Source organism: Falco biarmicus, chromosome 7, assembly GCF_023638135.1.
Source record: "Falco biarmicus isolate bFalBia1 chromosome 7, bFalBia1.pri, whole genome shotgun sequence".
Taxonomy (NCBI): domain Eukaryota; kingdom Metazoa; phylum Chordata; class Aves; order Falconiformes; family Falconidae; genus Falco; species Falco biarmicus.
This window is the reverse complement of record NC_079294.1, coordinates 72474896-72500988: the sequence shown is the minus strand read 5'-3', so window position 1 is coordinate 72500988 and position 26093 is coordinate 72474896. Positions and strand designations below refer to the sequence as shown.

The 26093-nt window shown below is 41.2% G+C and overlaps 1 protein-coding gene across 6 annotated transcripts in view; it reads left to right on the top strand.

The window, feature by feature from the left end:
• ARIH1 (ariadne RBR E3 ubiquitin protein ligase 1) overlaps window positions 1-26093 on the top strand; it is a 61340-nt gene that overhangs the window by 21861 nt on the left and 13386 nt on the right. For 4 of the 6 annotated variants that reach the window (XM_056347178.1, XM_056347176.1, XM_056347180.1 and 1 more), the window contains exons 2-9: window positions 3931-3998; window positions 12063-12207; window positions 17012-17104; window positions 17511-17566; window positions 21591-21657; window positions 22858-22964; window positions 23465-23507; window positions 24684-24755. In XM_056347178.1, coding sequence (XP_056203153.1) covers window positions 3931-3998; window positions 12063-12207; window positions 17012-17104; window positions 17511-17566; window positions 21591-21657; window positions 22858-22964; window positions 23465-23507; window positions 24684-24755 — 651 coding nt within the window. The remainder of the gene's footprint in view (window positions 1-3930; window positions 3999-12062; window positions 12208-17011; window positions 17105-17510; window positions 17567-21590; window positions 21658-22857; window positions 22965-23464; window positions 23508-24683; window positions 24756-26093) is intronic. The other 2 variants (XM_056347179.1, XM_056347181.1) reach the window with 1 other exon arrangement.

Here is a 26093-nt window from a genome sequence, read left to right as displayed (position 1 = left end):
GACATAGCTGCTCTGCAGCAGCTAACCTTTCATTGTGATAGATGCTGTGATATACTCCAAAGCTGCTCCCAAGTAATTGAGGTGTGTGCATGCAAGCAATTAATGTAGAGCAGCTGTTACCTGGTGCCTTGTTGGTGTGCCTTGCCTTAAATTAGAACAATCCTTAATGCCAGAGGTTTTTTCATTTGTATTTAACTGTGGTTCACATGCAAACCAAGCCTCTTAGTGCTGCCTCCCTCCGTCTTCAGTCCTCCCTGTGTAATGCCTGCTTAGGTTGTATTGCTGTCCATGCTGCATGTGAACTAGGCATGGTTGTTTTAATCCTTGCCTTCTGCATCAGTGAAACAGCTACTTAAGTTTTAAATACTAGATCTTAGATGTGGCAAATGGAGAAAGCAGGCAGCCCAGCTATTTTTGGTAGGAGCTTGTCATGCTGCTGGTGGTTTTTTTTTTTCTTTTTTTTTTTTTTTAAATTAACATGTTGAACCAATAATGCTGTAGCTAGAGGAAGCTAAAGTCCAACAAGCCAGTAAAAGCTATCCTTTCATACCATATTTGTGTTATAATACGCAGAGCCAACAGTGGTGGTCTGTGGGGTATAATCCTAAATAACGTGCTGTTTCGTATGCTGCCATTGTGGTGGCAAAACAGCTTTCTTTTTGTGATGTTTGGATACTTAAGGGGTCTAGTCTAGGGAAACTTGTTTTGGAAAGCTTCAGTGCCATTCTATTGGGAAAATGGAGAAGCCAGAAATGAAACAAGACTCTTGTTCTTCTTGACAGTGTGTGTCCTTTGGTGACAGCAGTATTTGCTGGATTTGCCCTGTCGCACTTGATAATCACCACAGACCACTCTAGTTCCTTATTAATATGGCATAATAACTTACCCCTCAGTGCAGGGGGAACCTGTCTGTCATCTGTAAAAAGAAAAGTCAGCCAGAGACCACTACCTCGTTTGTCTCTTAGCCTATTAAGTGATTAATAGGTATTCCCAGAAGCCTTAATACAGTGGCCAAGTGGGTTGCTGTGGCAGAAGGTAGGACAAGACTTCAGGCTAATTTAAAACTCTTTTAATGTTGTTGCTTGAGAAATTAAGAAATACTCTTTCTACATCTGGCAGATCTCTGGGCTGAGTGAAGAATCCTTATGTTTGAGAAGAGCTGCATGCTTTACTATCTGAAACTTGTTTGTAACTAGAGCATGGCAGGGGTGAGGGGCTCAAGTAATGTGCTTTGTAGATGTGACAGTGCTGAAGGGATTACACAGAGAAACCTGTATGTGCTGCCTGCCTGATATATTTAGCAGGAGATTCCCTGGTTTGAGGCAAGTCTTGTCCTAGACCATGGAAATATTTTTAAAATAAAAGTTGTACAGACTATAGGAGCTGGTATCATAACCAAGATAATATAGAAATAAGGTCAGTTACTAAATTATATTTTCATCTTTGATTAGTTTGCTCTTAGGAAGCATGTTTGTGAGCTGTTAAGAGCTCCTTTAGATACTGCTGCATAATACAGTGTAGTATGACAGAAAAAGGTGTTGTGGAGACCCAAATATAAAGTAACCTAGAAAGATCAAAAACTAAAGCTCTGAAAGAGGCTGAAGTCCTCCTCCCTGGAGCTGAAGTAGCCTTTTGATGACAGAGACCCTTAAATTCCCATACAGCTTCTTGGTGGCAGGACTGAATTGAAATATTTCAACTGCTTGTTCCCTTCTGTCTGCAGTGCTGGCATGGGCTCTGTGCCACTGTGTGCTGGGCTGGATCAGGGATTGATGCTATCAGAAAGCTTTTCCAGATTTTTTTTTTTTGTTTAACTTTAAATGGGGTTCCATGCTGGTTTAGTGTGATTGCTGCATTGCTGTAGCACCTTGAACAGTGTTGACTGGGCAGGGCACTTGTTGGCCTCACTGCCAGGGCAGAAGTTCAGGATGTAGCTCCTTGCAAAGACTTTCTTGTTGCCTGAAGAGCCTCTCTGTCGACCCTTGCTTCAGGGTGTATACCGGGGTGTATCTGCATTGCTTTTGCACTGCGAGGTGTATCAGCTTGCTACTTTGGCTGAGAGCCTACTAAGAGGGGAAAATAACTCATCAGAGCAGTGAGTTAGTCCAGCTTGTCCTGAAGCTGCACCATCACTGCTTTCAACACAAGGAAATGGATAAATCTGCCCAAAAATGGGGTTGCCTCGGTAGCAGGTGGCTGCAGTGCTGTTACGCTGACTCTTACTAGTGTGCTGAAGGTCGGGGTGCTGCCTCGCTGGTTTGTAATGGCCAGTCGCATGTGGTTGTCAGTCAGGCACCTCATTGTGTTATTACAGTTAAGAGCATGGATCCATATCACCTAAGAGAATTGTTCAAAGATGGACAGTGGCCACGTTTTCACAATGTAGTGTGTTTGGCAATACCAGTTTCTGGTTTTCCTGCCCCGTATTGTGTAGCAGATTTGCTGTCCCAGCTGTTTATAGGGCTCCACATGGACTGGATGAGGGATCTGGTCTAACCTTTCTAAAGCTGCTTTTGTTCACATGGGCTTTTTAAGCTGGAAGAAATTCTTAATTTCACCTGAAACAGGTGTGCTGGCATTAATAAGAATAAGAACATGCTGCAGAAAGAGAGGTGTGTCACTTTTTATACTATAAACCACAAGACTAGTTCTTTGTGCTTACATTTTGATCCTAGGACTTTTTTTTCGGTGAATTTTATTTCAGTGAATGTTTTGTTGGTGTCACTTGCTCAAAGATGCTGTTCTGCTTTCCCTTTCTGTCCTCTCCCATGTGCTAATGCAGCTGTTTGTATGGTCAGGCAATCAAATAAATTGGGGAGCTGATTTGGTTAGAAAACAACTTGAAGGAAAAGAAAAAGATCCATTTTGAAGCCAGTTACTTGCAGTATTGCAATATAAGATGGCTGTACTAGCATGGACTGGTGAGCGCAGGACATGCAAGCGTGCAGCTGAGGGTAAGGATGGGGTGGGATCACTGCTTTGGGTGGCAGCATTGGCTTTTGGCATCTTCAAGTTGTAGCTGTAGCTTGCAGGCTCAGAAAATCACATTGCTAGTTTATGTCCTACTTTTCAACAGCTTCAGAGTGTCCACTAAAAATTTGCCCTAAGGCAAACTTCCATTTTGGTGTCAAATGGCAAAGCACATGTAGCTGCTCTCAGTGCTCACTGTTGCCTCTGCATGTAAATGGTTCTAAAACTGAGCCCAGAGTGTCTGAATTTGGAGAGCTAAACCATGGTTCTCGGGTGTAACAGAAGCTATATGTTTTGTTATGCTTTTCTGCTCGTATAACCCAATCCTTGGCTGATGATACAGATTTAGTTGGAAGAAAAACTTGTACACAGGTGAAAATCAGCTTTTGATCCTATTTCTGACCTTTCTAGGGTGTATTTCTTTCCTTAGTTATATAGTTGCATAGTATTTTCTGGATCTCCGGGTGCTTCAGGAACACCTGGGGACTTCAAAAAGACAGTCATCTTACATTGGCAGCCATTTACTTAATGGGAGAGTCTTCAGCCCAAGGGTTTTGGTGGCTGGGGCTAGGACAAACATGGAATATTCTTGTTCTGCAAATGGTGTGGAGGTTGTGGCAGAAATGGTAGGATGGATGGCATTTAGCCCTTCTTGCCTTTTTTTGGGGGGTGGGGGTCGGTTTATATTGTTTACATGGAGATGTTGGCACTTAAGCATCTGCGGTAGCAGTAACTAACCTGTTTCCTAAGTGTTCATCTTAGTCTCATTTTATATAGGTCTTTTCCTTTATTTTAATTTTTCTATCTCTCAGGTCAAACCACTTTCCAGTATATGGTAGTTGATTGTCTGCACGGTTTATCAGTATGTATTCAAAACTCTACTTGATGCTTTCATAATAGTAGACCAGCATGGTCAAGCAGTTAATCAATTATTTATTATTCTTTTTTTCTTTCTTCTAGAATCCAGCGACTATCACTCGAATACTGCTTAGCCATTTCAACTGGGATAAAGAGAAGCTGATGGAGAGGTAAGCAGCCATCTTAGCATGCCACGTTTTGCTTTAGAGCTGCAAGAAATGTTTATTATCAGATTAACGTGAGAGTGGATGAATGCACAGTATGTGCCAGGAGAATCTTCTCTGCAAGCTCTAAATGTTCCCCTTTCTGTAGCCTTTATTGGCTAAGAGTGAGTCCTTGTTTTAATATTAATACCTATTAGGCATTAGACTTCAGAGAAGTTTTGGAAGATAGTTGCCCATTGGACAAAGCAGTGCCTTCCAGCTGGAACACATACAGGTGAAGCATTTTCACAGGCTCTGAAAGCAAGCAAGCAGGAACAGGTTCCTGTTGTGTGGCAACTGTTTTGGATTTGGGTTTAGTTGGTCTTGCATACAGTGCTAGCATGTGTATTCCTGATGTTTATTTGTTAGTTTTGCCGAGAATACACTGTTCTTGACTGAATAAGGGTACTGGTAAAGTGCATCTGCCTTGCCTTCATCTTTGCAGCTCTAGGTTTTCTTTAGTGAGTGTGTCAATTGGGATCTGAATTTTGCCTCCCTCTCAGAGCAGAGCATTTTATGGGTATTTATGATCTTTGATTTCTAGCTTTTGGGGAGTGTAGCTGGTAAAGGTACTTTTTATAGTTCATTATTATACAGAGGAAGCGAAGTCCAGCTGAAGTGGTAATGCACTTTTTGGTTTTTTTTTTCCAGTGCATTGTTGCTATTGAAAAGAATGTGAGGGAACTGGAGAATTCTGTTGAAGTGGAGTATTAGGAGAGTAGTCTGGATCAGAAGGCAGTACAGGGACTTACTGGTTGTTACAGCTTTTGCTGGTCTTAAGAAGTGTTAGGAGACATAAATGAGTGGGTGGGGGTGAGGGCAGGAGGACTCTGGTGCCTGGTAGGATTGTTTGGCTTTCAATTACTGTTTCCTTTGCCTGATGATCAGGGTATGAGAAGATAGGATGCTTTCTAGCTGGTAAAACAGAATTGTTGGTAGTACTGTTGAATTGTTAAGTACTGCTTAACAGCCTGTAGGCGCTTTGTGCTGTGCTATGGGCTGAGTCAGTGTAGCTTGGTATTCTGTCATGCACGGTGCAAGTCTGGAAGAGAACAGATTTCCAGTCTGCTAGTAGATGGGTTTGGAGTTTAAATATTTCTGCTGTTCTGGGCTAATGGATTTAGGACACCTTTAACCCCCTTTATGTAACGTTTTCAGCTAGTGATGGTGCTCAGGTATCTCTTTAGTTTTGTTTGGCCTAGATTTTTTTTTTTTCCTTCTGAAGTTTTTTTTTTTTTCAAAGCTTTTTAGACTTTGCTTTATTTTCCTGAGATTGACCTCTTTTACTTAATGTTGGAAGTACGGAAGCGTTGTGTAACAAATATAGTTACATTGAGGCTATTTAAGTCTGATGACAACTGTTAAGCATTCTGATTTAGTTCCTTCTCTGTAACTTGTGTTCACTTCTTTGAGCTTCTTGTGCTGGTTCTTTTGGTCAGGCTAAAGTTCAGTCTCCTTGGCTACCTCCATCTCACTTTGAGATACCTCTGTGTAAGTGTACTGAAATGTCATCCCTTTATTCAATAGGTTTGTTTCCCTTCTCACTGAAAGCTTGTTTAAGGCTGCCGTAAATAATTTTAAAAAAAAAAAATAAAATTGGTCCGTGGGTTTTTTTGAAGGAGGGTGTCAGCTGCTTCTTGTGTGAGGTGGTATTGTTAAGGCTATTACAGTTTCCAACCAAACACTTTAAGTAAACATAAATATTTACAAAGTCCACAGGTAAACATGTACTCTTGGTACATATTCATTAAAATACTTATCTTAATTCTATAGGATTACTCCTGTGAGTAATGTGTGATCCTTGCTTATGCAGACATATTTCACGATTTCGCTGCTGAATAATGTCCTGTTGTATTAGAAAAACATTTAAAACCTTTTTCTCTCAAGTAGCTGGTGCTGCTTTCTGTCACTACTTCACCAAATAGCTTCCATGAAGCCTTTTGCAGCACTCTGCTGATGCTCAGCGGTGTTAAGGCAGGAGCAGGAGGCTAGGGAAGAGGCTGAGAGCTGGCTCTTAGTGTTGGAAGATTTTGTCATTGCTGCAAGTGATAGGTGAAGGCAAGGGTGAGAGGCAGGTGATTACTTCAGCAGCCAGGATGAAAACCAATCAGTTTGATAGCGATGGAGCTGGAAGTAATGCCATGAGCTAGCTGTACCTCACATTGTTTTGCTAAAATAGAGGTGGCTCTTGCTTAGACAAACATGACAAGATCAGTAAGCCCAAATTTAGACTTGATTATTCTTTCAAAACAGCAATCACTTTTGAGACTTGCTTGGCTTTGTGTGTGTCCAGCAAAACTTAGAGCAGCATTGTGCTAGTGTAAATGAGCTGAGAAACTGTGAAGCGTTTGTGGTGAGGTAGAAAGGCATGTTCTAATTGGACAAAAAAAAAAATAAAGTTAAACACTAATTTAAAGGGGAAAACCCCCAAACCTTATATTTTACTTGAAAAAGTAACACTGTCCGTTCGCTGAGTCTTCAGTGTCTGACCCAAAAGAAGTCTTGTGTCTGGGAACCTCTGGCTTACTAATAGCTGAATTTATGTGCTGGCTTGCCTGTGGATGTGCACCCATTGCAGTGTGGGCTAAACCCGGGCAGAGCTTGACCCCGGGGTTGGAGCATCTGCTCATACTGGGGAGCCAGGGCAGGTGCCAAGTAAAAGTGCTTACACGCAGTCTTCTTTGATGCCAAGTGAACCCATGTTCTGTAACACTGTTGGAGGCTTAAATGTTGGGTGTTGTGTTGTGTGGTTTTTTTTTTTTTTTTTTTTCCTTGGTGTACTCTTACTTTAGGTTGAACTGGTATAAATTTGGTCTCTTTTACTCTTAATAACCATTAGGAAGACTTCCCAGGAAATTCCTGTTGTTGCCTGCAGTCTGGGTGGGTTTAATGCTTGCTAAGATGTAATGTTTGGGTGCAATTTTTGGTGCCTAATTTCACACCAAGTCAGAGCTTGAACTTAGTTGCTTAATAGCATGTATTTTCGGTACCTAGCCAGTGTCTGTTTTACCCTAGTTCATCGTGAGTCAGCATGACCTGACAGGCAGCCTTATCAAACTTTGCCTGTAGTAAAGCAGATAAATCAAGTGGCTTCTTTTTTCTTGATAAGTGTTGAGTGTGGTGAGGTCTGACCTTGTGAGATGAAAATTTCTGTGTTTTAAAACATGAAAACCTCTTCGTTGCTTTTTTGTATTGTTATGCATGTTTTTAATAAACAGGTTATTATTGTCTGTGCCAGCTTTGTCATGAAGTAATTGCATGGCAGATATGTTACAGGTATTTATTCCACTTACAATGAAGCAATAGGGCAGTTCTTCAATTGTGGCTATCCCATTGGTGAAGCACTAATTTGACTGTGTCTGAAAGCAAAATAGGTGTTTTGGGGTGGATTTGTTTGTAGTATGGGAGTGGGTAGTGTGGGAAGTACTTGAGTACAGATTCTGATGTATTGCATGTGTTTTGGAGAATAAAGATGTTAAATACTGTTTTCCTCTGTCTCACAAGCTTGATTAATAGAGGCAGGAGACTAGCAGGTGCAGATACACCAGGTAACCTCAGAAATAAGTAAAGGAAGTGCTTTAGCTTCTAACTTTATCTCGATTACCTTATAATTTTATTAGGGCTGATAGCATCTGTCCCTCCTGAGGGGAGTTTTGGGGATGAATGTCCTCATGGTGAAGAGACTAAAATGCAGCTCTACTGCTTTATGTACCTTCCCCTGGTCACTTTTTAAAAAAAGAAAAATATTTCAGCATGTAACTGAAGGCCCAATTTAATTCTTGGAGGTACAGACAGAAGTATTGCAGTCCCTTGTTAGGTGCTTATTTTGGTGGCTGCAAGTCTCTGTTCCCACTGAGCAGAGGACAGGTGCCAGGAGCCCTGGTGGCTTGGCTGCTGGCCCAGATTGCCTCTTCCCCTTGCACTCAGGGTCTGACTCTTCACTGTAGGTACCTGGCTGGCTGCTTTCCTTTGGGCAAGTAAGTACTTAACACTGTTCACCAGAGGCCGAACAGGTGAAAAATTGCGTATGGCAGGCATTTTGCTGTGAAGATATCTTTTACTGTGAGTACAGTGACTCTCTTGATATTCACAAATGCTCTTTGTATCTGAGAGACTGAGTATCCCAAAGTATGTACCAGAAGCCACCTTCCCCCCCCCCCCCTCCAGTGAAAAGGGGTTTTGGGTATTTGTCTTGGATCCTCCCTTGGATAGGATTAGATTATGTCTAGAGAATTGTGATGAGGCAGTTATCAACAGCAGGCGGAAATTTTGAGGAAATAAAGAAGCTGACAGCTTGATCCCTTTGTCAAAAAGACTTGATACTATTTACGGATTTGGTGTTGGTAAGCAGTGAAGAAATCATAGTAGAACTTGAAAATGATTTCCTGGTGTGTCTATTTTAAAATAGCAGAGGAAACAACTTTACGATGAAGAGAATGAATTTTGAAAAACTATTAGAACCAGTTATTGAATTCAGCTATGTTGAGCAAAGAGCCTAATAATGTTGGTTGAATAGACTGTAGTATTTCTCAAGTATCAGAAGTGCTAGAATTACTGAATGACTGCATTGCAAAGGGAGAAGAGGGCAGAGGATTAAAAAAAGCTGATAAAGGTGCTGCACTCCTCCCTAAGATGAAAATAAGGACTGAGCTACCTAAAAGCAATGGTGACAACTTAAGGAAAAATCAAAACCCCTGGAGTTGTGAAGGAAGTGAGAAGGGAATTAAGGGATTTTTATCCCACACTTCACAGCAGTGATGATAGCATGCAACTGTACTATATAAAATACAGGGCACACATCGAGTTCAGCTATTAGTATGGTGTGTATGGAATTACTTTGCTCAAAAGGGAAGTGGCAGGCTAGATGGAACCTTTGGTAAGTCTCTTATTGGTTAACTTTGGGATGAATGTTGGTTAGTGTTAATGAATGACTTGGCACAAATCTGTTTGGAGGCATTTGGTTCAGAGAAGGATCCAGACGTCATATAGGCAAAACCCCCAGACAGCTGAGAGGATCCTAGCAACAAAAGCGGTACAAAGTTTTACGATAGGTCTCATTAGAACAGAGGTGGAAACCAATATGGAGTTTCTAGTAAGAGATTAAAATGAAGATGCTACCATGAAGGACTTCTGGAGAAAGGTAGACATTGTTTGGGATGCATTAAGTGAGAGATCTGCAGGAGAAACATAGGTGAAATTGTATGAGATCGTGGTAAAATCTTCACTGGAATTGCATTTGTTTTGGTCTCCTTGAGTTCAAGGAGAATGAATGGAAATAGAAACTGGTGGTTGAGGAAATTTGCTGGACAGTGGAGAAATATCATGTGAGAAGCTGATGTCTGTGAATCCTTTGACGGAAGAACATGGGAAAGGAGAAGGGAGATCTGCTTAAATGGATGGTGTGTGTTAATGCTTGAACAAGGGGAAAAAAGGCATGGTAATTGGAATTAAGGTTTGTTCCTAACCGTTGAAGGAACTGGAACAGTCTCCTGAGTAGGCGCTTGGTGTGTTTGCATAAGGAGTGGTGGAGCAGTTAGGGAGGTGTTGGAGCATCTATTGGAACTGTGTGTTTTCAGGGAGATCCAGGTTTTTTTCTGTGTTTTCTGGAGTTCTTATTGTCCAGTGACAGCATGATTTTGAGTCCGAGAGAGATATGTAGAAATTACTTGCTTAGCACACCCTGGTGCAGCAGAGAAAGCAAATGCATTAAAACATATGCAGTACCCCATTTCTCCTCAACACTGGGGAGGCTTACAAGTGATGATCATGATCCCAAAGAGCAGAGTGAATATTGTAAGACTTAAGAGTGCAGATTTGTTATCTTAGACTTAACATTATTTCCATCATCTGTGTGGCGCTGGCTGAGTGTCTTACTGCCTGTGTAAGAGTAGGGAGGGACCAGGCATTTGATATGGAAATGATTTTATATGGGCTGTGGCTGTTGTACCAAAATGCAAGCATGTGCATACTTTGAACTGTGTCGGTACTTTGGAAATGTTTGAACTGGCTAAAGACTCCAATCTGTGCATCTTACTAGAGTTAACTTTACCGCTAGCCTTTAGCCCTAAGAAACACGCAATGTCAGGTCACTTGTTTTCTACCTGCTATTGGGAAACAACTGAAAGCCTGGAAAGGGTGTGGTGGTTCTGAATTAGTTACCCATTGGTATTTAGAAGGGATAGGTAATTCCAGGTGAAAAGTAGTTGTTGGCGACTTCCTGTCTTGGTGTAGGGCAGTAGGTGTCATGGCTCAGAAGAGTAGCTTTTGCAGACTTCATAAAAATAGAAGTGCCTGGTACAAGTGGTAAAGCCAGGTTCCTGATGTGGATATGCACCCTTAAAAGACAGCCCACCATTACAAGTGTCTCCGCTATTTCCATAAGCATTTAGCTGACCACGAATGCCAGTATTAAAGTTGCATCATAGCATTTGACTTCAAAACTATTTTCTTTGCAAACATCACACCCGACTTTGCTCTTTTTCAATGGGGGATGGCCTACACTGATAGTACGCCATGTAAGAACAGTTTGAAGGCTGGAAATGTTTTGTGGCGTTAGTATTTATCCATGACTTGAATAAAAAAATACTGCCTATAATGGGACTGCACTGAATTTGCTTGATAAAATTTCTAGATATTAAGTAATCCTGAAGGCAAACAAAATAACTTGGTTGAGTTAAATCCCTGAGGTAACATTGAAGAACAGTGGCAAAGCTTCACGTGTGCTGCAATGCCAGAATTCACCACTACCTTCAAAATTCAGTGTCCTGAAAATTAAGATCTAAAGTATGTGAAGTGCATCAAGAACATATGAACCAGCTGTGAAATGAATAATTTTTAAGTCAAGTTTTGTTGGTAGGTAATGCTGTAAGAGAGCTGCTAAAGATTTGTCGCTTTTTGGAGTACTGCAGGATAAGATGATCTAGCCAGAGGTGTTTTGGTTAGATACTGTGTACTAGGTCTAGTCCCACATTTCTGAGATACAGCTACTATCTTCTTATCTCAGCAGAAGGTCTTGGTTCTCTTCTATCTACTGTGGACAGCAGATTTTTTTTGTTGTTTGGTTGGTTGGTTTGTGATGAGTTTATGTGCCTTGATACCTAGATTCCGAGATACTTATCTTTGGAAGCACTGTAAACTTGGAATTGTATATTCTTAGGAGGTTGTTAAAATATCCCAGGTTGACTGGAGACAAAAGGACTTAAATGGCTAAGATTTAGGCCCAAGAGATGGACTGTGCAAGCTTTGGATGTGGGCAGGGTGTTCAGTGTGAAATTGAAGACTAGTCTCACTGGAGGTCAGAGTCCAGACCGAGCAGCAGTTGTTGCTGAACTCTGGAGATGACTGAAGTGTGTGAAAGGCAGTCCTGCAGTTGCCTTAACTGGAGACAGGTGACCATGAAGAAGTGCTCTATCAGCTGAACCAAGTGTCTGACTGCTGACGCATTTCTCCTTAGATCAGAGAAGGAAGTACCAAAATTGAAGTCAGAACCTCTTTGGGGCACACTTACTCTGTAGAGTGAGTACATGGAGGAAAACATAAAGTACAGGAACTAGGGACCTGCTGGATCACAAAGTGTAACTGATTGCTGCTTCGTGCCTCCTCTTTAATGTTTTGGTGATTAGAATACTAGGAAAAAATGTAAGGCTTAAGCTGAAAGGAGAGTTGAACTTAGAAAGGTGTCCTGATACCTGGACTGTGAAATAGGACATCCTTGTTCTAGTTTCCTGTCCTGGAGTTTTAATGCAAAGTAATCACTGTGGAGAACCATGAATTACTTGAAATGCAGCTGAAGAATTGAAGGTGCTTGAATTTTCAGGAGTGTGAAATTCAATCCAGAATCTCTGAAATGTAGTTGTCTTATATGTCTGTGGTCAGGGTTGTGTTGTGTTAAGTTAGTGAAGAGTTTGTTAAAAGTAGCAGGTGTTTTTTTGAAATATGAAGACAAATTTTGTACATTTAACTTCCAAATAGAATTTGAAAAATTACTTACAGGAAAGGTAGTTTAAATTCTTCTTCTCTTGTGTTCTGCAGGTACTTTGATGGCAACTTGGAGAAGCTCTTTGCAGAGTGTCATGTAATTAATCCAAGTAAAAAGTCTCGAACGCGCCAGATGAACACAAGGTCATCAGCCCAGGATATGCCTTGTCAGATCTGCTATCTGAACTACCCAAACTCGGTGAGTACCTGGCACCCAAGATGGTATCTGACCAGTAATTCCCCAAACTTTTCTATCTGAAACAGCATTTTGGGCAGAAGTCTGGGAGGACTTCTCCAACAGTGTTTTAAAAAAAGCCTTTGAAATGAAACTGATATGTCACTTTTTTAATTGAATCTTCTAGTCTGTAGTATATGCATTAAAAAACAGTGTTCTGGATTGTTCCTTAATGCAATAAACCTTATGTCTTGTCTGCTGCAGTGATCCAAGTAATATGGAGGGGGCACAGAATTTTGTAGTGCTTTATGCATTCTCTTTAATTCTTACTGTGTGGTTTGACAAATTTTTTTTTTAATAAACCTCAAACAATATTAGATTACCTGAAACAGGATTGTATTTCAAATAAAATTATTATCCCTTATGCAAAAACCTTTGAGGATGCTGGGATCTGGGTAGCACTGTAGTAAAGTTCTTCAGAAAAAAAGCAAGCAGTAGACCAAGCGATTTTTGCAAAGGTCAGATACCAATTAAGACATACAAATAAATGATATGTGAAAGAAAAAAAAATGTGAAAAGCACAATGGGCAAAGGGATTTGCTTAAACAGAACAACAAGACAGGAAGCAGCTTATGAAAGTAATAAATAATGATACAAAATGGTCTAGCTAGAAAGCCTAGAATAAAACGGAATAGGAGTAGGAGTAAAACGAAGTGCTGTTCGGGAAACACAACCAATATGGATGTCTTTCGACCTTTATGATGTTTGTGCAATACCTTCTTTATCAGAAAAGGTTAGGGTAGAAGTGCTTGCTGGGGCTCTAAATCGGCCTTTTGGTTTGTGGTAAGATTGGTGATGGTGCTACTTTATTTGTAGCTGTTGACAAATACTGGACTTCCCCATATGCTAATCGGATGTCCAGGCTTCTACCTTCTACTGTGTTTTGTACAGGCAAGCAGCTCGCTGTGACTTTGCAGGGGCAGGACGTAATGATGGGAGATCCTGGAAAAAAACAAGATTAGTGGAAAAATTCGAATATGAGAATTTGTGGCTTTGCCAAAAGGCAGGGTGCTGACATACGTGAGGAATTCTTCCTTTATTGGAACCTACTGTTCCTGGTGGAACTATCCTGACCCTCCAAAACACCATAATGTCTGCCTGACCTTCGGAGAGCAAAGCAGCCCTTACATAAGGCTTCCACTCTTGCTCTGGGTGTGTTTTATGAGCTTGCTTTCTTTAAGAATGGAAACCATTATGAGCTTTGGGATTTATTAGTAGCCTTGAATAAAGTACCCTTGCTGCTGTAGCCTGACCTGCAAGCCTTTTCCTTGCTCTGGAGCAGGTAGAGCAGAGCAAAGCCCACTTTCAGGCCACTGAGATGTTCAGTGTTAAGATCATATTGCTCTTGAGCCAGTAACCACAAGACTTTGTGCATCTCCTTTTAAGCCTTGTGTGTGCTGACTTCCTTTTTAGAGAACAGGTGTTAAGAATTGTTACTTGCATTGTATAAAGAGGTGCTTTGAAAAACAAAGACAAGCTTGAGAAATTTGTTTGACCCTCTTAACTTATGCTGAAATCCTGTTGATTAATAATGGCAGACTTTCCACATAGGTAGTAAGGAAATAATTTTGATTTTAGGCTATGCAGCATTTTTATGAAAACAGGAGGACTTAGGGGTAGAAATGGGAGGACACATCTTCGGCATCTTAACGTCCATCTCTAGAATAGGTCCTCTTGGAAACTTCTAATTTAGTTTTCATGTTCCTGATATATTATTCTCCCCTTTTTAATGTAGTGGCTGTGCTAGGTGGGAACAATATGCCTTTCCTCTGGCTAGGGGTATGTGTTCTGCCTGGGAGGCAGTTTTTCTAGCTACTGGAAAGAACTGCACAAAGCACACTAACTTCTTGGTTTTGTGGTTCAAATACCACATAAAAAATAGTAGCAGCTCAGTTATTAGAAGAGCAGTTTCTTGGCTGATGGAGCAGGTAGATGTTGCAGGTGAGCAGGAGTGTCTTGGTGTTGAGTAAGTCAAGAGGCAACCTCTGTTTCTTTGCCATATGTAAAAGATGGAGCACGTAGGAAAACTAGTATTTATTATTCTGTAAAAGACTGTAGTGTTTCTGTCTAAGGTGTCCGTAAGCCATCTGGTTTGAAATATATTTTGAAGCAGTTTTGGTCAATGTGAATTACAAATTCAAGGATAAGCTATGTTCAATACCTAGCCAGAAATCTCAGCTTTTAAATCCTGTGCAATGGTCAGCTTCCCCTGTCCCGAACACCCCAAAGCCATATTTTTGAGAGCCCCTTTCAGCCTGTGTAAAGCTGGGAGTTTTGAGTTATGCCTGTTAAGAAATTTTACCATGACTTTGTCTATTGGTGCTGTCATCATTGTTACTGAAGTAAAGAAAGCCTGTGTGAGGCTGTCATGGTAAACACCTTGGAGCAGCTGATCCCTTCTTCGATCAGTTTGATGCTACCAGAAGAGCAAGCAGGGACAGGTATCGAATGGCAGCATGCTGCTGCTAGCATTTGGCTTTGTAAGGAAGGTAGGTGATGAGTATATAGATAGGGTGAAAGTAGAGCCACCCCCTGTGATAACATGCTGTTTCAGAAGTTGCTGTTACCCGATGCACTTAATGGTTTTATGTCAGCCTTTTTGCTTGCTCCCTTGACATCTGCTGTCTGCTTAGCCAAAAATAATTGGGAACTCCCTCAAAGTAAAGAAATTAGTTGAAAGATACTCTGAATTCTTTCCAGCCTGGGAGGAAGTGGTGGCTCCCTTCTATGTGGGCATTTAGCAAACCTTTTCGCTGCCTGCAGTAACTGAAACAAGTCTTAAACGAAGATGTGTGCTTACCTATGTTCTGTAGCGCTTCCTTGTGTGTGTTTGCTGCAGGAGTGTTTAGGTTGATTAAGGGATGATCCCCCTTGTCTGTGCTTGCTTCCCATCACATGTGGTGAAGCCATCATTCTGGGAAAAGTCAGTACTGTCTTCGGGATGGTTGTATGCTGTTGGTGTCCCAAAAGTTACAGATGTTGGGGCTTTTCTACCACAACCCTGCATCTCCAGGGGGTGTCACTTGGTCACAGCAGCATCTGTGGAGCATCAGATACCTTGTTAGCTGGCTCAGTAATGGTTCAGAAATTTGAAGGTTTTTCTTTTTTTCAGTCTTGGAGTTGGTGTACCTGGCACCTCTGTAGCTGTTGGCCTCTTCTCTCCTTGAACCATGGGCTGACACTATTTATTTTTTTGTTTCAAAGAAAGCAAAGGTTTGGGTGGGTATCTCTGTTTTTACTGGGCATGAAGTCAGATGCTCAGCTCGCTTCTCTCCTTGCTGACTGGTCGGGTCAGATTTAACTGCCTTGTTGCTTCTGGTAAGTGCTCTCTGGCAGGCTGTAGGCATGGCAGGCAGAGTCGAATCTGCTGGCTGCAGCCTCACAGCATGTTTCCAAGCCTCGGGTTCAAACCTGTGTGTTCAGTGATGGCAGGAGTGCCAGATGAGTGTGAATCACAAAATTATGAGGCTGTGGGAAGAAGGTGCTAACAAGCTCCTTCCCTGCGCAATCCAAGTGCTGTAGCATTGAAAGATGAGTGTAACCAACATAACGTATCGGTGTTGGATGAACAAAATGGGCAATGTGGTGGCTATAATCTTGAGTCTGTAATGGTCAAGGAGGCAGTTTAGGGAGAAGGTCACTTTCTTAAAATGGACTCTCTTTTTCTTAATTACCAGCATCCTGCTGCTGTTCTGGCTGCTCTGCAGAGGGTACAGGTTTCTTTCACTTGTGGAGTTTCATACAAGTTGATGATGTCTCAAGGTGGAGCTCTTGTTTTATCGTACTGTCTGAGAATAAGATGGTTTGGAAAGCTAAGCCATCAAATACTAACCTGCATAGTGGTATGACTGAAGTGTTTCAAATACAGTCTGTCCTTGCTCCTGGCGCTGGATATAAAGTACCTTCAAGATGACCTGAGAAAAGTAACTTTATTTCAGTCTTTCCTTAGCAGTGTTTGCTCTCCACTGCTTGTGTAATCATTTAATGCCAGATGATATCCTGACATACTCTGTGCAGATGGTAACATACACAGGTGAAGTTGTCCTTCTTGCTGTCTGCAACAGCTAATCATTATTTGAATTTTGTTTCGTGATTTTTACCTGCCAATTAGAATCTTTAGTGTCTTCATCTGATGAGCATCTGGATTGCAGGGGGAAGTTTATCAAGCAAGTTGGCAAACTTTATGCATGCGCATTAAAAGCGTCACACCATTCTATTTCTGTTGTTTAGTGCTCACCAGTTAGGCAGACTGCTCGCTGATCACTTAGTTTCCTACACAAGAGGGAACTAAATTAGTGGCTGTGCATAGCTGGTGTGCATATTCTGGGACTTCTGGGCAGCACCCACATGTGATATCAAGCCAAGTGGAAAAAAAAATAGGAAAAAAGACGACTCCATATAATCTTGTAACTGTGACCTGTGTGGCAATGGTGCATGTATTTTACTCATTTGCAAGAGTAAAACAGAGGAGAGCCATACTATGCTCTGTATATACCCCTAAAACAAGGACCAATTTAAATAGGCAAGCAGGATGGAAACGTCAGCCACACCTTTCCTTGCTGCTAGGGTTGGGGATTAAAGTCTGGCTTTGAAAGCATGACTGCAGCTGCATTGGCAATGTTCTGTAGTGGTGGTGATGCAAAATAAAGAGTGTCTCAAGTTTGGTGTGAGGGATGAGATGTGATAAACTGCACAGCATCAAGAAGGGCAAAATGATTTGAGTGTATCCACATGATAAAATGATCCAATGTCTTTTTTGTCCTTGCAGTACTTTACTGGCCTAGAGTGTGGACACAAGTTTTGTATGCAGTGCTGGAGTGAATATTTAACTACCAAAATAATGGAGGAAGGCATGGGACAGGTAAAATGTCAACTCTGCTACCTCATGACTGACTTCTGGAAATGTTGTGTATTGGAGAGGAAGGGGAAAGAGAGGGGAGAATTCTTCCCCACTAAAGTTTAAAAAAGAAGAACCAGCAAACAACCAAACCCCAGAAGAACAACAAAAAAAACCCCAAGCCCTAAAGCTTTGGGAGCTGCAGTCTGCTGTGGGTGAAGCTGGAGGGAACTACATGGCACTTGTGCAGGTGTCTTTGCTCTGGGTGGGAGGAATTGTGCTGTGCACAGTAGCACATCTGGGACTTGATGATAGAGCCAATGTACTATTTTTGCTGTGGATTGTAGGTGAGTCTGTTGCCTTGGAATTCTTTGTGATGCAAAACCAGGATAAACACTGTTCTTTTCACAACCTTTTTGGTTTTTTTCAGACCATTTCATGCCCTGCTCATGGCTGTGATATCTTAGTTGATGACAATACAGTTATGTGAGTATGACTATTTGCTGCTGCTTGGTTTTCCTCTCTTTTTCTGTTGTTACTTATTTGTTATTCGAATGTACTGGCTTATATAAAAAAAAACTGCACAGAGGCTATAAGGCAGCAGAGATGTTGGTCTTGAACTGTCTGTTTTGATACTAGCATGTCTCAGCTTCCTGTTTAGCTTTGGAAAACCTATGCCACAGTACTTGAAGGAAAGACTCCTTGACCAGTTTGGTCAGCATGACAGCAGAATAAAAGCTAGGCAGTCTTTCCAAACCCTGTTTAACTGCTTTGTGTATTTTGTTTCCTTTGATTTACGCAGGAATTTAGGACTTCCTACCTAGGTCAACCCACTGGTTCACCAAGTCCTATAGCTATAGTTAATACGTGAGTCAGAGGAAGTCCTCTGTACAGTGTGATGGAGGGTGTGTTGTATGCCCTCTGATAGCAGTTGACCCTCAAACATAAGATTTGATTAAGCTGGTATGTCAGCCTGTGTCACTTTGTTTATTAAGTTGTCCAGTTGTAGGATGACTGCTCGTACATGGTGGAGCGATGAGTTTCCTTCTCTTTTGTATTGGGCAATGTTACTGCATGAGTAATGTCCTTCATAATTCTGAACCTTGATTAACTCCATTTTAATTCTTCATGCTAAAAAGTGTCTGAATAGGAGTTTTTATTCTGTTACCTTCCTTCCTTCCTGAAGTCTGACTCACTCATTGATACCAATTTGCTGGTTTTTGTATCGATTGCTTTGACTAGCGATTTCCCATATCCTTCTGCATTAGTGGCTCTATGTTAGTTATGGAGTGTAGGCTGGATAGAAGTGGAACTAGCTGAAGCGTTTTCCTGCCCTGTTGAGGGGCGGTTTGTAGAGTTCAGTGGGTGGAAGCCTTGATTGAGTTTGTGTGGTTTCTTTTTTTTATTTTATTACTGGAATCTGAACTCAACTTGTGGTCTGCACTCTCAGCAGGAAATTTCATGAGTGTTTTCTTGATTGCAACAGTTTGAATAAGCTGCCTGTAAAGTAGACTAACTGAAATTGTTACGAGGTTGTGCAGTAGAAGTAGCAAGGAAAGGATGGAAGGAAAGCAGCACTGGCTTCTGTTGCTATTGCTTGATATTAGTAGTAGGTCTGACTATCGTTACATTTCACTTCATGACTTTTATAGCACAGAAAACCATGACACTGGGGTGAATCTGTGCAGCTTCTGACTTGTATGATGTGCTGTGGGATTGATTCCCTTGCCTAGAAATGGCAGAGATACCTGGGTCTTGTGATAGTAAAATGACATCCAGGTGGTAAAGAAAAGAAGTCCCCTTTGTCTAAGTAAAACTATAAATGTTTTGTGGAGGTAAATATCCACCTTTCCCATATTTTGCAGGGGATACCTTGAATGTCTAGGGGAGGGAGGTGCATTTTTTTGCAGAAGCCTAATGCTTTCCTTTAAAAGCAAAGATGGAAAACTCTAGCAATCTTACTAAATGGCATGAATAAAAATGTTAAGTAATCCCAACTGGAATCTGTACCTCCTCCCATGTCCTTAATTATTCTCTTTTTAGGTAGTTTCCTTTTTACAAAGTCTCTAACTCTAGATTTCCAAGCTATAGGAACCTGAGACTAATGTGCAATGTATAGAGGCATCAGTTTATCAGAAAATCAAAGTAGATAAAGACGGGCAGTTATTAACTTTCTCCCTTCTCAGTACTTACCCTCAGCAAGCCAGTACATCTTCAAGTTGAATTATCTCCCTACAAGTCCAAACGTAGCAATTCAGATGACTTCCCTGGATTTGTGAGTTTTTAGCTAGCTTATTGTCTATTTTCTTTGTTACTGTTGAGCTTAAATAAGAAGGTTGAAGAGAGGGTCCCTTTCAGTTCTTTCAAGACCTTTCAACTGGCTGAAGGTAATCTGTTTCTATCCCTTGTTCAGCCTCGCTAATGCTGCTGGTAATTGCTTTAACCTACATGCAAAGTTGTTGATTTCATTAATATGCAAGGCAGGCTGCCTTTATTACTGCCATGTCTAATGGCTGCTGCTCATGGGTGGAAGCAGTCTGGTAGTAACCTCTGAAAATCAACCCACTTGGTAGGAATGGATGGATTTTGGGTTCCTGTGTTGAAGTCATGGAGTCCTGCCTCAATTTTTTTTTTTTTTTAAAATCTTCCTTTGCATATTGCGAATACCACTGCTGCTGTACCATGTCAGAATGTAGTAAGGTCTTGAAGTAATTCCTATGGGAAGGTGTTTGACCTCTCACATAATATACTCCACTGACTGGGGTCTTTGAGGAGATTCATTGTCAAAATGGAAAAAAAGTATAAAACTTACAGTCTCATTGAGGATTGCTGCCATCTTTGGATGAATTTTTGAGATTGCTGTTCTGAACTGAGCTGCCAGAAGAGATCAGTGGTTAAGGTTTTTTTGCAAGCAGTTTGTTTTTTCCAACCTGGCTTCTTCAGCAAGGTGGTTTTTTATAGCTTCCAGAGGAGCGTACCCTGAAAATGGGGTATGGGCACTGGGAGTGAGTTTAATCTCTTAATTTGTCTAGTTTTGTTTATTGTTTGTTTGAAAGGTTTTCACAGCAGAGTTCTTGAAGTTCTTGACCTGAGTGTTGCTGTGAAAGTGGTGTTGAACCCAGAGCAGGCGAGGTTCCTAACATGGAGTGATCATAGGCAGTTTGAAGAGCAAAATCAGTGGTGTACTCTACGTGTTTTGGTTCGCTATAATCATTTGAATTCCAGTTCCGCTTAAATACCTATAATATAATATATGTCACTTTAAAAATTTATTTTGTCTAGAAGCCTAGGTATGGAGTAAGAAAGTGAAATGTATAATTCATGTCATAACTTCAAATTGTGTTTTCATTCTTCAGTAAGTTTCACTCCAAAATTGCAGGCTTGCCATGGACATGGGCCTGATGAGATGCTTTGTCAGCTGATTTGTTTTATTTTAGCACTGGGAATTTGGCTGCCATGTGCTATGTTTATGTAATAACCAGCACGTTGTTTGGTGAGGAGCTCCCCAGACTGCCAAGGGCTAAGATTTATGCAACATTGCATCGTCACATGCGCTGCTGTTAATGAATGTGGCATGATAACATCCAGGAGTACACTTGATTTTGGCTGCACCCTGAAATGGGTAATCTGTTAGTTTCAATACTTATGTGATGTGGCCTGTGTAAAGCTGTATTCCACAGTATGATTTAAAACAAATACCCCAAACTGTGTGTTAGTCCAGCTTTATATATATATATATATATATATATATATGCAGAAGACACTTTAGTCGTAACTGAAAGACAATATAAGTGCTCAGCAATACATAATTGAATTATTTTGAATGTGTCTAGGCTGGACAGTCTGCACATGTCAGCTGGGTCTGTGTGTTTAGGAGAAAAGTGGTCACCATGCCTTTAAAGGATTCCTATCTGTCTAGTTTTCTTCTGCTCTCCTGCTTCTCAGCTGACTGACTTAATTTAAAGTTAATGTTGTGTAAACCTCTGTGGTGTTGATTTTAAATCAACTTTGTTTTTTATGGTAAATAGATTAAAACAACATTAACTTTTAAACTGAAGCTGTAGCATTCCACTGAAACCCAGGTAATGTTAGGCCTACCAAATTTATTAACTGCACAACAATTGTTCTGGAGCTTTTTAAAGGGATTTGCCACAGAGTGTGCTTGTTTAATGTAGATGTACTAATGAAGTAATTCAGTTTCTTGGGCACTTCAGGAAAGTGTTTTTAAGTAAAAACTCCCACACCAAGAGGTTCAGTTCTTTTGAACTGCATGAGCTTTCTGTGTGATTCTTAAGCTGGTTTTAGAAGTTAAATATGATATTTGTAGTTTCCATAATAATATAATAAATGATCTAAAACACAGAGAACAGGTAAGTACAGAAAAGTACATATAAGTATAGGAAGAGGAATCAAAGCCATCTGTCTGTCCTAACTTACTAGCTACGTATGGGGAAAAAGTTTACTACCACAGTAACTTTTCTTGTTTTTTCTGTTTCTTCCCTTTTCACAGGCGTCTGATAACAGATTCCAAGGTTAAATTAAAGTACCAGCATTTAATAACCAATAGTTTTGTAGAGGTGAGTTTTTTATTTGAAATTTTTAGTGGCTTCTAAATTGTGTCTCACATATGTACCAAACCGGAGAATTGAAGCTGGTTTGTAACTGTATAGCAGTTTTTGTTGCATAGTCTCTAACAGGGTGTGACTACAAGGTAGAGGCTTTACAGGGGTTATTTTATAGCACTTTTAGTTACAGATATAGCTGTAGAAAAATACTAAAAAAAAATCTGCAGGACAAAAGATCTAGAGATACAGCAAGCAGCTGTAGATAAAGAGAATGCAAGTGCTGTTCAATATATAGCTTCTGAGGAGCTCTTAATATTTATAGTTCTTGAAACGTTACCTGAGATACCTTAGACTTGGAAACATTGTTGTAAACACTAGCACGTCTTAAACATTTGGCATTTGAAGCAAAGCTGCAAATTTGCTGTTAGCGAAATATTAGTAGCTTTGCAACCTCAAAATCAAAATAAACTTGGAAAAAGGTGCTTTGTAAGATAGTTTCTGTCCCCAGCCCAATTTCCCTGTTGTATGTGTTCGGATTTACTGTAGAGCCTAGTATGTAAGTTGTTACTGGGATCAAGCTTTCACTCCTTGTTTGAAGTGATGTGTGCAGTGCTTTGGAGGGTGTTTTTTGTGTTGTGTGTTTTTTGGTTTTGTTTTTTTTTTTTTTTAATACAACAGTGGAGCTAAGCACGCTGCAGACTGAAAGACTAACAAAAGCCATGCAGATTCATATCTGGCTGCAGTACAGCAAGAACAGGTGATGAGATGGTGTTCAAGCGTTGTTAGAAAGCAGTGCTTGTAAAAAGCTAGTGCGCATGGTTTGAGCAGTTTCAGAAAGGCTGTTGCAGCAGTGAAACAGATGGGAGTTGCAAAAAACCTGACATGCTTTTTTTCAATGGAAAGCCTCATAGCTTCATGTTCTTCAAGTATTTTCTCTGGATGAGCTATGAGGTCAGCAAAAGTCTTTATGCTCCTCATCTTTCATAAGGGGCCATTTGATGCTGAAGAGTTGACTTGTATTCCTGCTTGCTTTCAGTAGAAAGTGAATGCTTGGATTGAAGAGAAAGCACTCTTATTGCAGAGGACTGGTAGGACAGGAAGGAGTGTGACTGAAGGTCATGGTTGAAAGGATGAAAAAGGGATGAAAGGCAGGTAGTGTCCTTGTGCAGCATCCTTTCTCCATTATGGTTTTTTTTTTGCTTTATTTCATAGTGTAATCGACTGTTAAAATGGTGTCCCGCCCCAGATTGCCACCATGTTGTTAAAGTCCAATATCCTGATGCTAAACCTGTTCGCTGCAAATGTGGACGTCAGTTTTGGTAAGAAAATCAAGTAAAAGACTTACAGAATACGTATTAATACACTTTCAAGGTAGTAAGTCTTTATATTCAGTTGTGGTTTAGATGGTGGGAGAAGCATGGGGTGGGCTACAAATGGTGAGCCAGGATTAGGTCCAGCTGGGTTGCAGAGCCCATCACTGTGTGGTTGTTGTTCTGTGTCTTGGGCTTCCTTTGACCTACAGGCAGATCCAGCTTTTGCTGAGAGGTGGCCTTCAGCTGAGTGGTTTCAGATTGAGTAAGGTCCTTGATTTCAGGCACTATAGAATCAAAATGTGTTGAGATGCATACTGCTCTGAAATAGCTGTTGAGGGATTTGAGGGTTGGGGAGGGGAAGTTGACATGTATAGTGTTTCCTTAGGACTAGCTTTGGTCTTTCAGCAGAACAGTCCAGAAAGACAACTTCCACGGTGTTAACCTACTTAAATAAAATTACAGTCATCTGCCCTATTTGCTTATTTTCCCCTTGCTTTCACTTACAGCTTTAATTGTGGTGAAAACTGGCATGATCCTGTTAAATGCAAGGTGAGCATGTCAAAGTTCTTTTCTAAATGCATAACTGTTTCCAGTTTAAAGTGAATTTATGTGCAAGATGTAGAAAGCACAAGCTTTGCAGCGGTTCACATCAAGAAGCATAGTCGTTCACCTGCTTAGACCATAGCTTGAGAAGAATCAGTGAAATCATACTGGATGCCTTTACTGCCATACTAGATGCCTCAGAGTTGGACCTTGTGAAGGAACAGTGCCTCAGCCAGATGGGGAAACATCTGCAGGAGGTGGCTGTTACAGCCGTGACCCTCTGAAGAACAACGAAGGTGCTTCAGGAGGGAATGCTTCACTTGACAACAAGCATTCCTGTACTAGGCATTTCTGTAGGTGTTCAGTGGCTCCAGCAGGCTTGTGATTTGTTTTGTTGAAGAAATTAATCCAGTCCTAGGACCTGCTGTCATGCTGTGAACTCTAGAACTCTTCATGGAGCTGTTGAAAGCTGTAATCAAGCCTGGGATCGTGTGGCTTTGCAGAGCTCACGGACAGCCATGTTTCATGCCTTGGGGACAGAGCAGTCTGTGTTCCTAGTGACAAATGCAAGAAAAAACTTTCCTGGGGAGAGGAGAGGAAGATGTTACTGAAGGTTTAGCTAATCTTTCCAGGCTAGATGTGGTCAGCTTATTATCGTAACAGGTGCAAGCAGCCTTTTTGTTTTTGTAACTTGCATTCATTTGATAAACTCAGTAAGGTTTTAAAAAAAACAACCCAACACACCCCACACCACACTCCCTCCAACACCACAAAAACCCCACACCCAAACGAAAAAGAAGCACAAGGTGAGCATTGCAAGCCTCAGGAGAAACTTGGCTAGATGTAAATCTAGGCATCACAGAGGCTCTGACTGCAGTTCTGGCAGATCACTGTGTACAGTGTCATTATTTCAGAGTCTCATGCAAAGTTTGTGTTGATTGAACCTAAGGACTGCAAACTTGTTGCTGAAGTGTTTGGGCTGAGTGATGTTCTTGCTGGATCAGGACAGTGCTGCAGGAAATGTCTGCAACTAAATTAGTTGCTGTGTGTGGCTGCTTTCCAGCACCAGCCCCCCCATATTCCCATGTGGTTGTGTGTACCTTACCTTAATGTAAGCAGCTGTCTTGGGAACATTTACAGTTCCCCTATTTAAATAAAACTATTTCTTCATTTTTCTAACAGTGGTTAAAGAAATGGATTAAGAAGTGTGATGATGACAGTGAAACTTCTAATTGGATTGCAGCTAACACAAAGGTGAGGGTTTTTCTCATATTTTATGTAGACTTACCATATGAAAAGAACAGACAACCTAATTCTTCTGTACTAGGATTATTTTTTTGTTGTTGCATGTCACTATTTAAGAGCAAGCCTTAAAATCCACAGTACACTGAAGTACTCTTGTTTGAAGAGCAAGTAGGTGTTACTGCCTCAAGTCAGGTGAAGTTCTTCAGGTTAAGTGGAGTTTGCTCTTCTAAGAAAGAGTTAATTGGAGACTCAAAGGAAGCTCAAGTTTTAAGTCTTTGGACTCCTGTCTGGCAGTGGTGGCTTCCCTAAAGCAAATCTGTGCCTCACTCCAAGGGTGTGAAACATGTTAGCACCACCTGTGGCTTGATTTGGCTGTGATAATTTTCATCTGCCTTTAAATCCCCTGGGTTGGCCTCTTGAGGAGTTGTTCATTTCCGCTGGGCAAGATTCCAGATAGAGACTGGCAGAACAGCTGTTAAGATTTTATTATGTAAAAGTCTTCATTCTAGCTAGCCCAACTTTGCCTGAAACTTCAGCATTTGTTTGGTTTTGGGACGATTTAAAACAAAGGTGGTGGTGGTGGTGGGGAAAGCAGCAGATGCCATAGAGGGGGCAGTGGTAGGAGCAGGCCTGGGTCTCATGACTGCTGAGCCAGGAGGGTGGAAGAAGGTGGGGAGGGTGTGAGGAAACGGCTGCTTTGTTTTCTTAGCTCTGTTGTGTAACTGGTTAATGGTATTGTTTGCAGCAGCGGCTGCTTCTTTCTGGGGCTGGCTGCGTGTTTTTCACTGAACTGGAATGTTGCATTATGGTGAAAGCAGAAACACCCTTCAGGCTGAAACATGCAGTTAAAATCAGGCTGAAATTGTGCAGCCTCGGCTACTTCTTTCTGTTTTGTGGGCTGAGACTTGTGTGGTCCCTGCTTGGAGGCTGAACAATGCTCAATAAAGTGAACTTGGCTTTTTCTGAGGTGGGTGTTCAGAGACACATTGTGGCTCAAGAACTGAACCCGATTTGTTCAACGTTTGCTTGGTCTTTGGGTATTGCTTGTGTTAAACCTGAAGAAGAGTAAGTGAATAACTTGGAAAGGGCTGAGTGTAACACATGCAAAGCACTTTCTAGCCTTGGGTATGAAACACTTGAGATGTCAGAATAGTCACAGCCCTATTTTGCCTGTGACAGAGCCCTTGGGAGCCAGATGAGGAGCTGCTACTGCCCCTCAGGAGTATGGTCTTGGTCATGGCCTTAGATCTCCCCATCTCCTACCTACTCCTACCTTGGCATGTGCTGCTGAAGACCAGGATCTAAGCTCTCCTTGTTGGGTTTTGTTAGGTTCAATTGTTAAGCTTT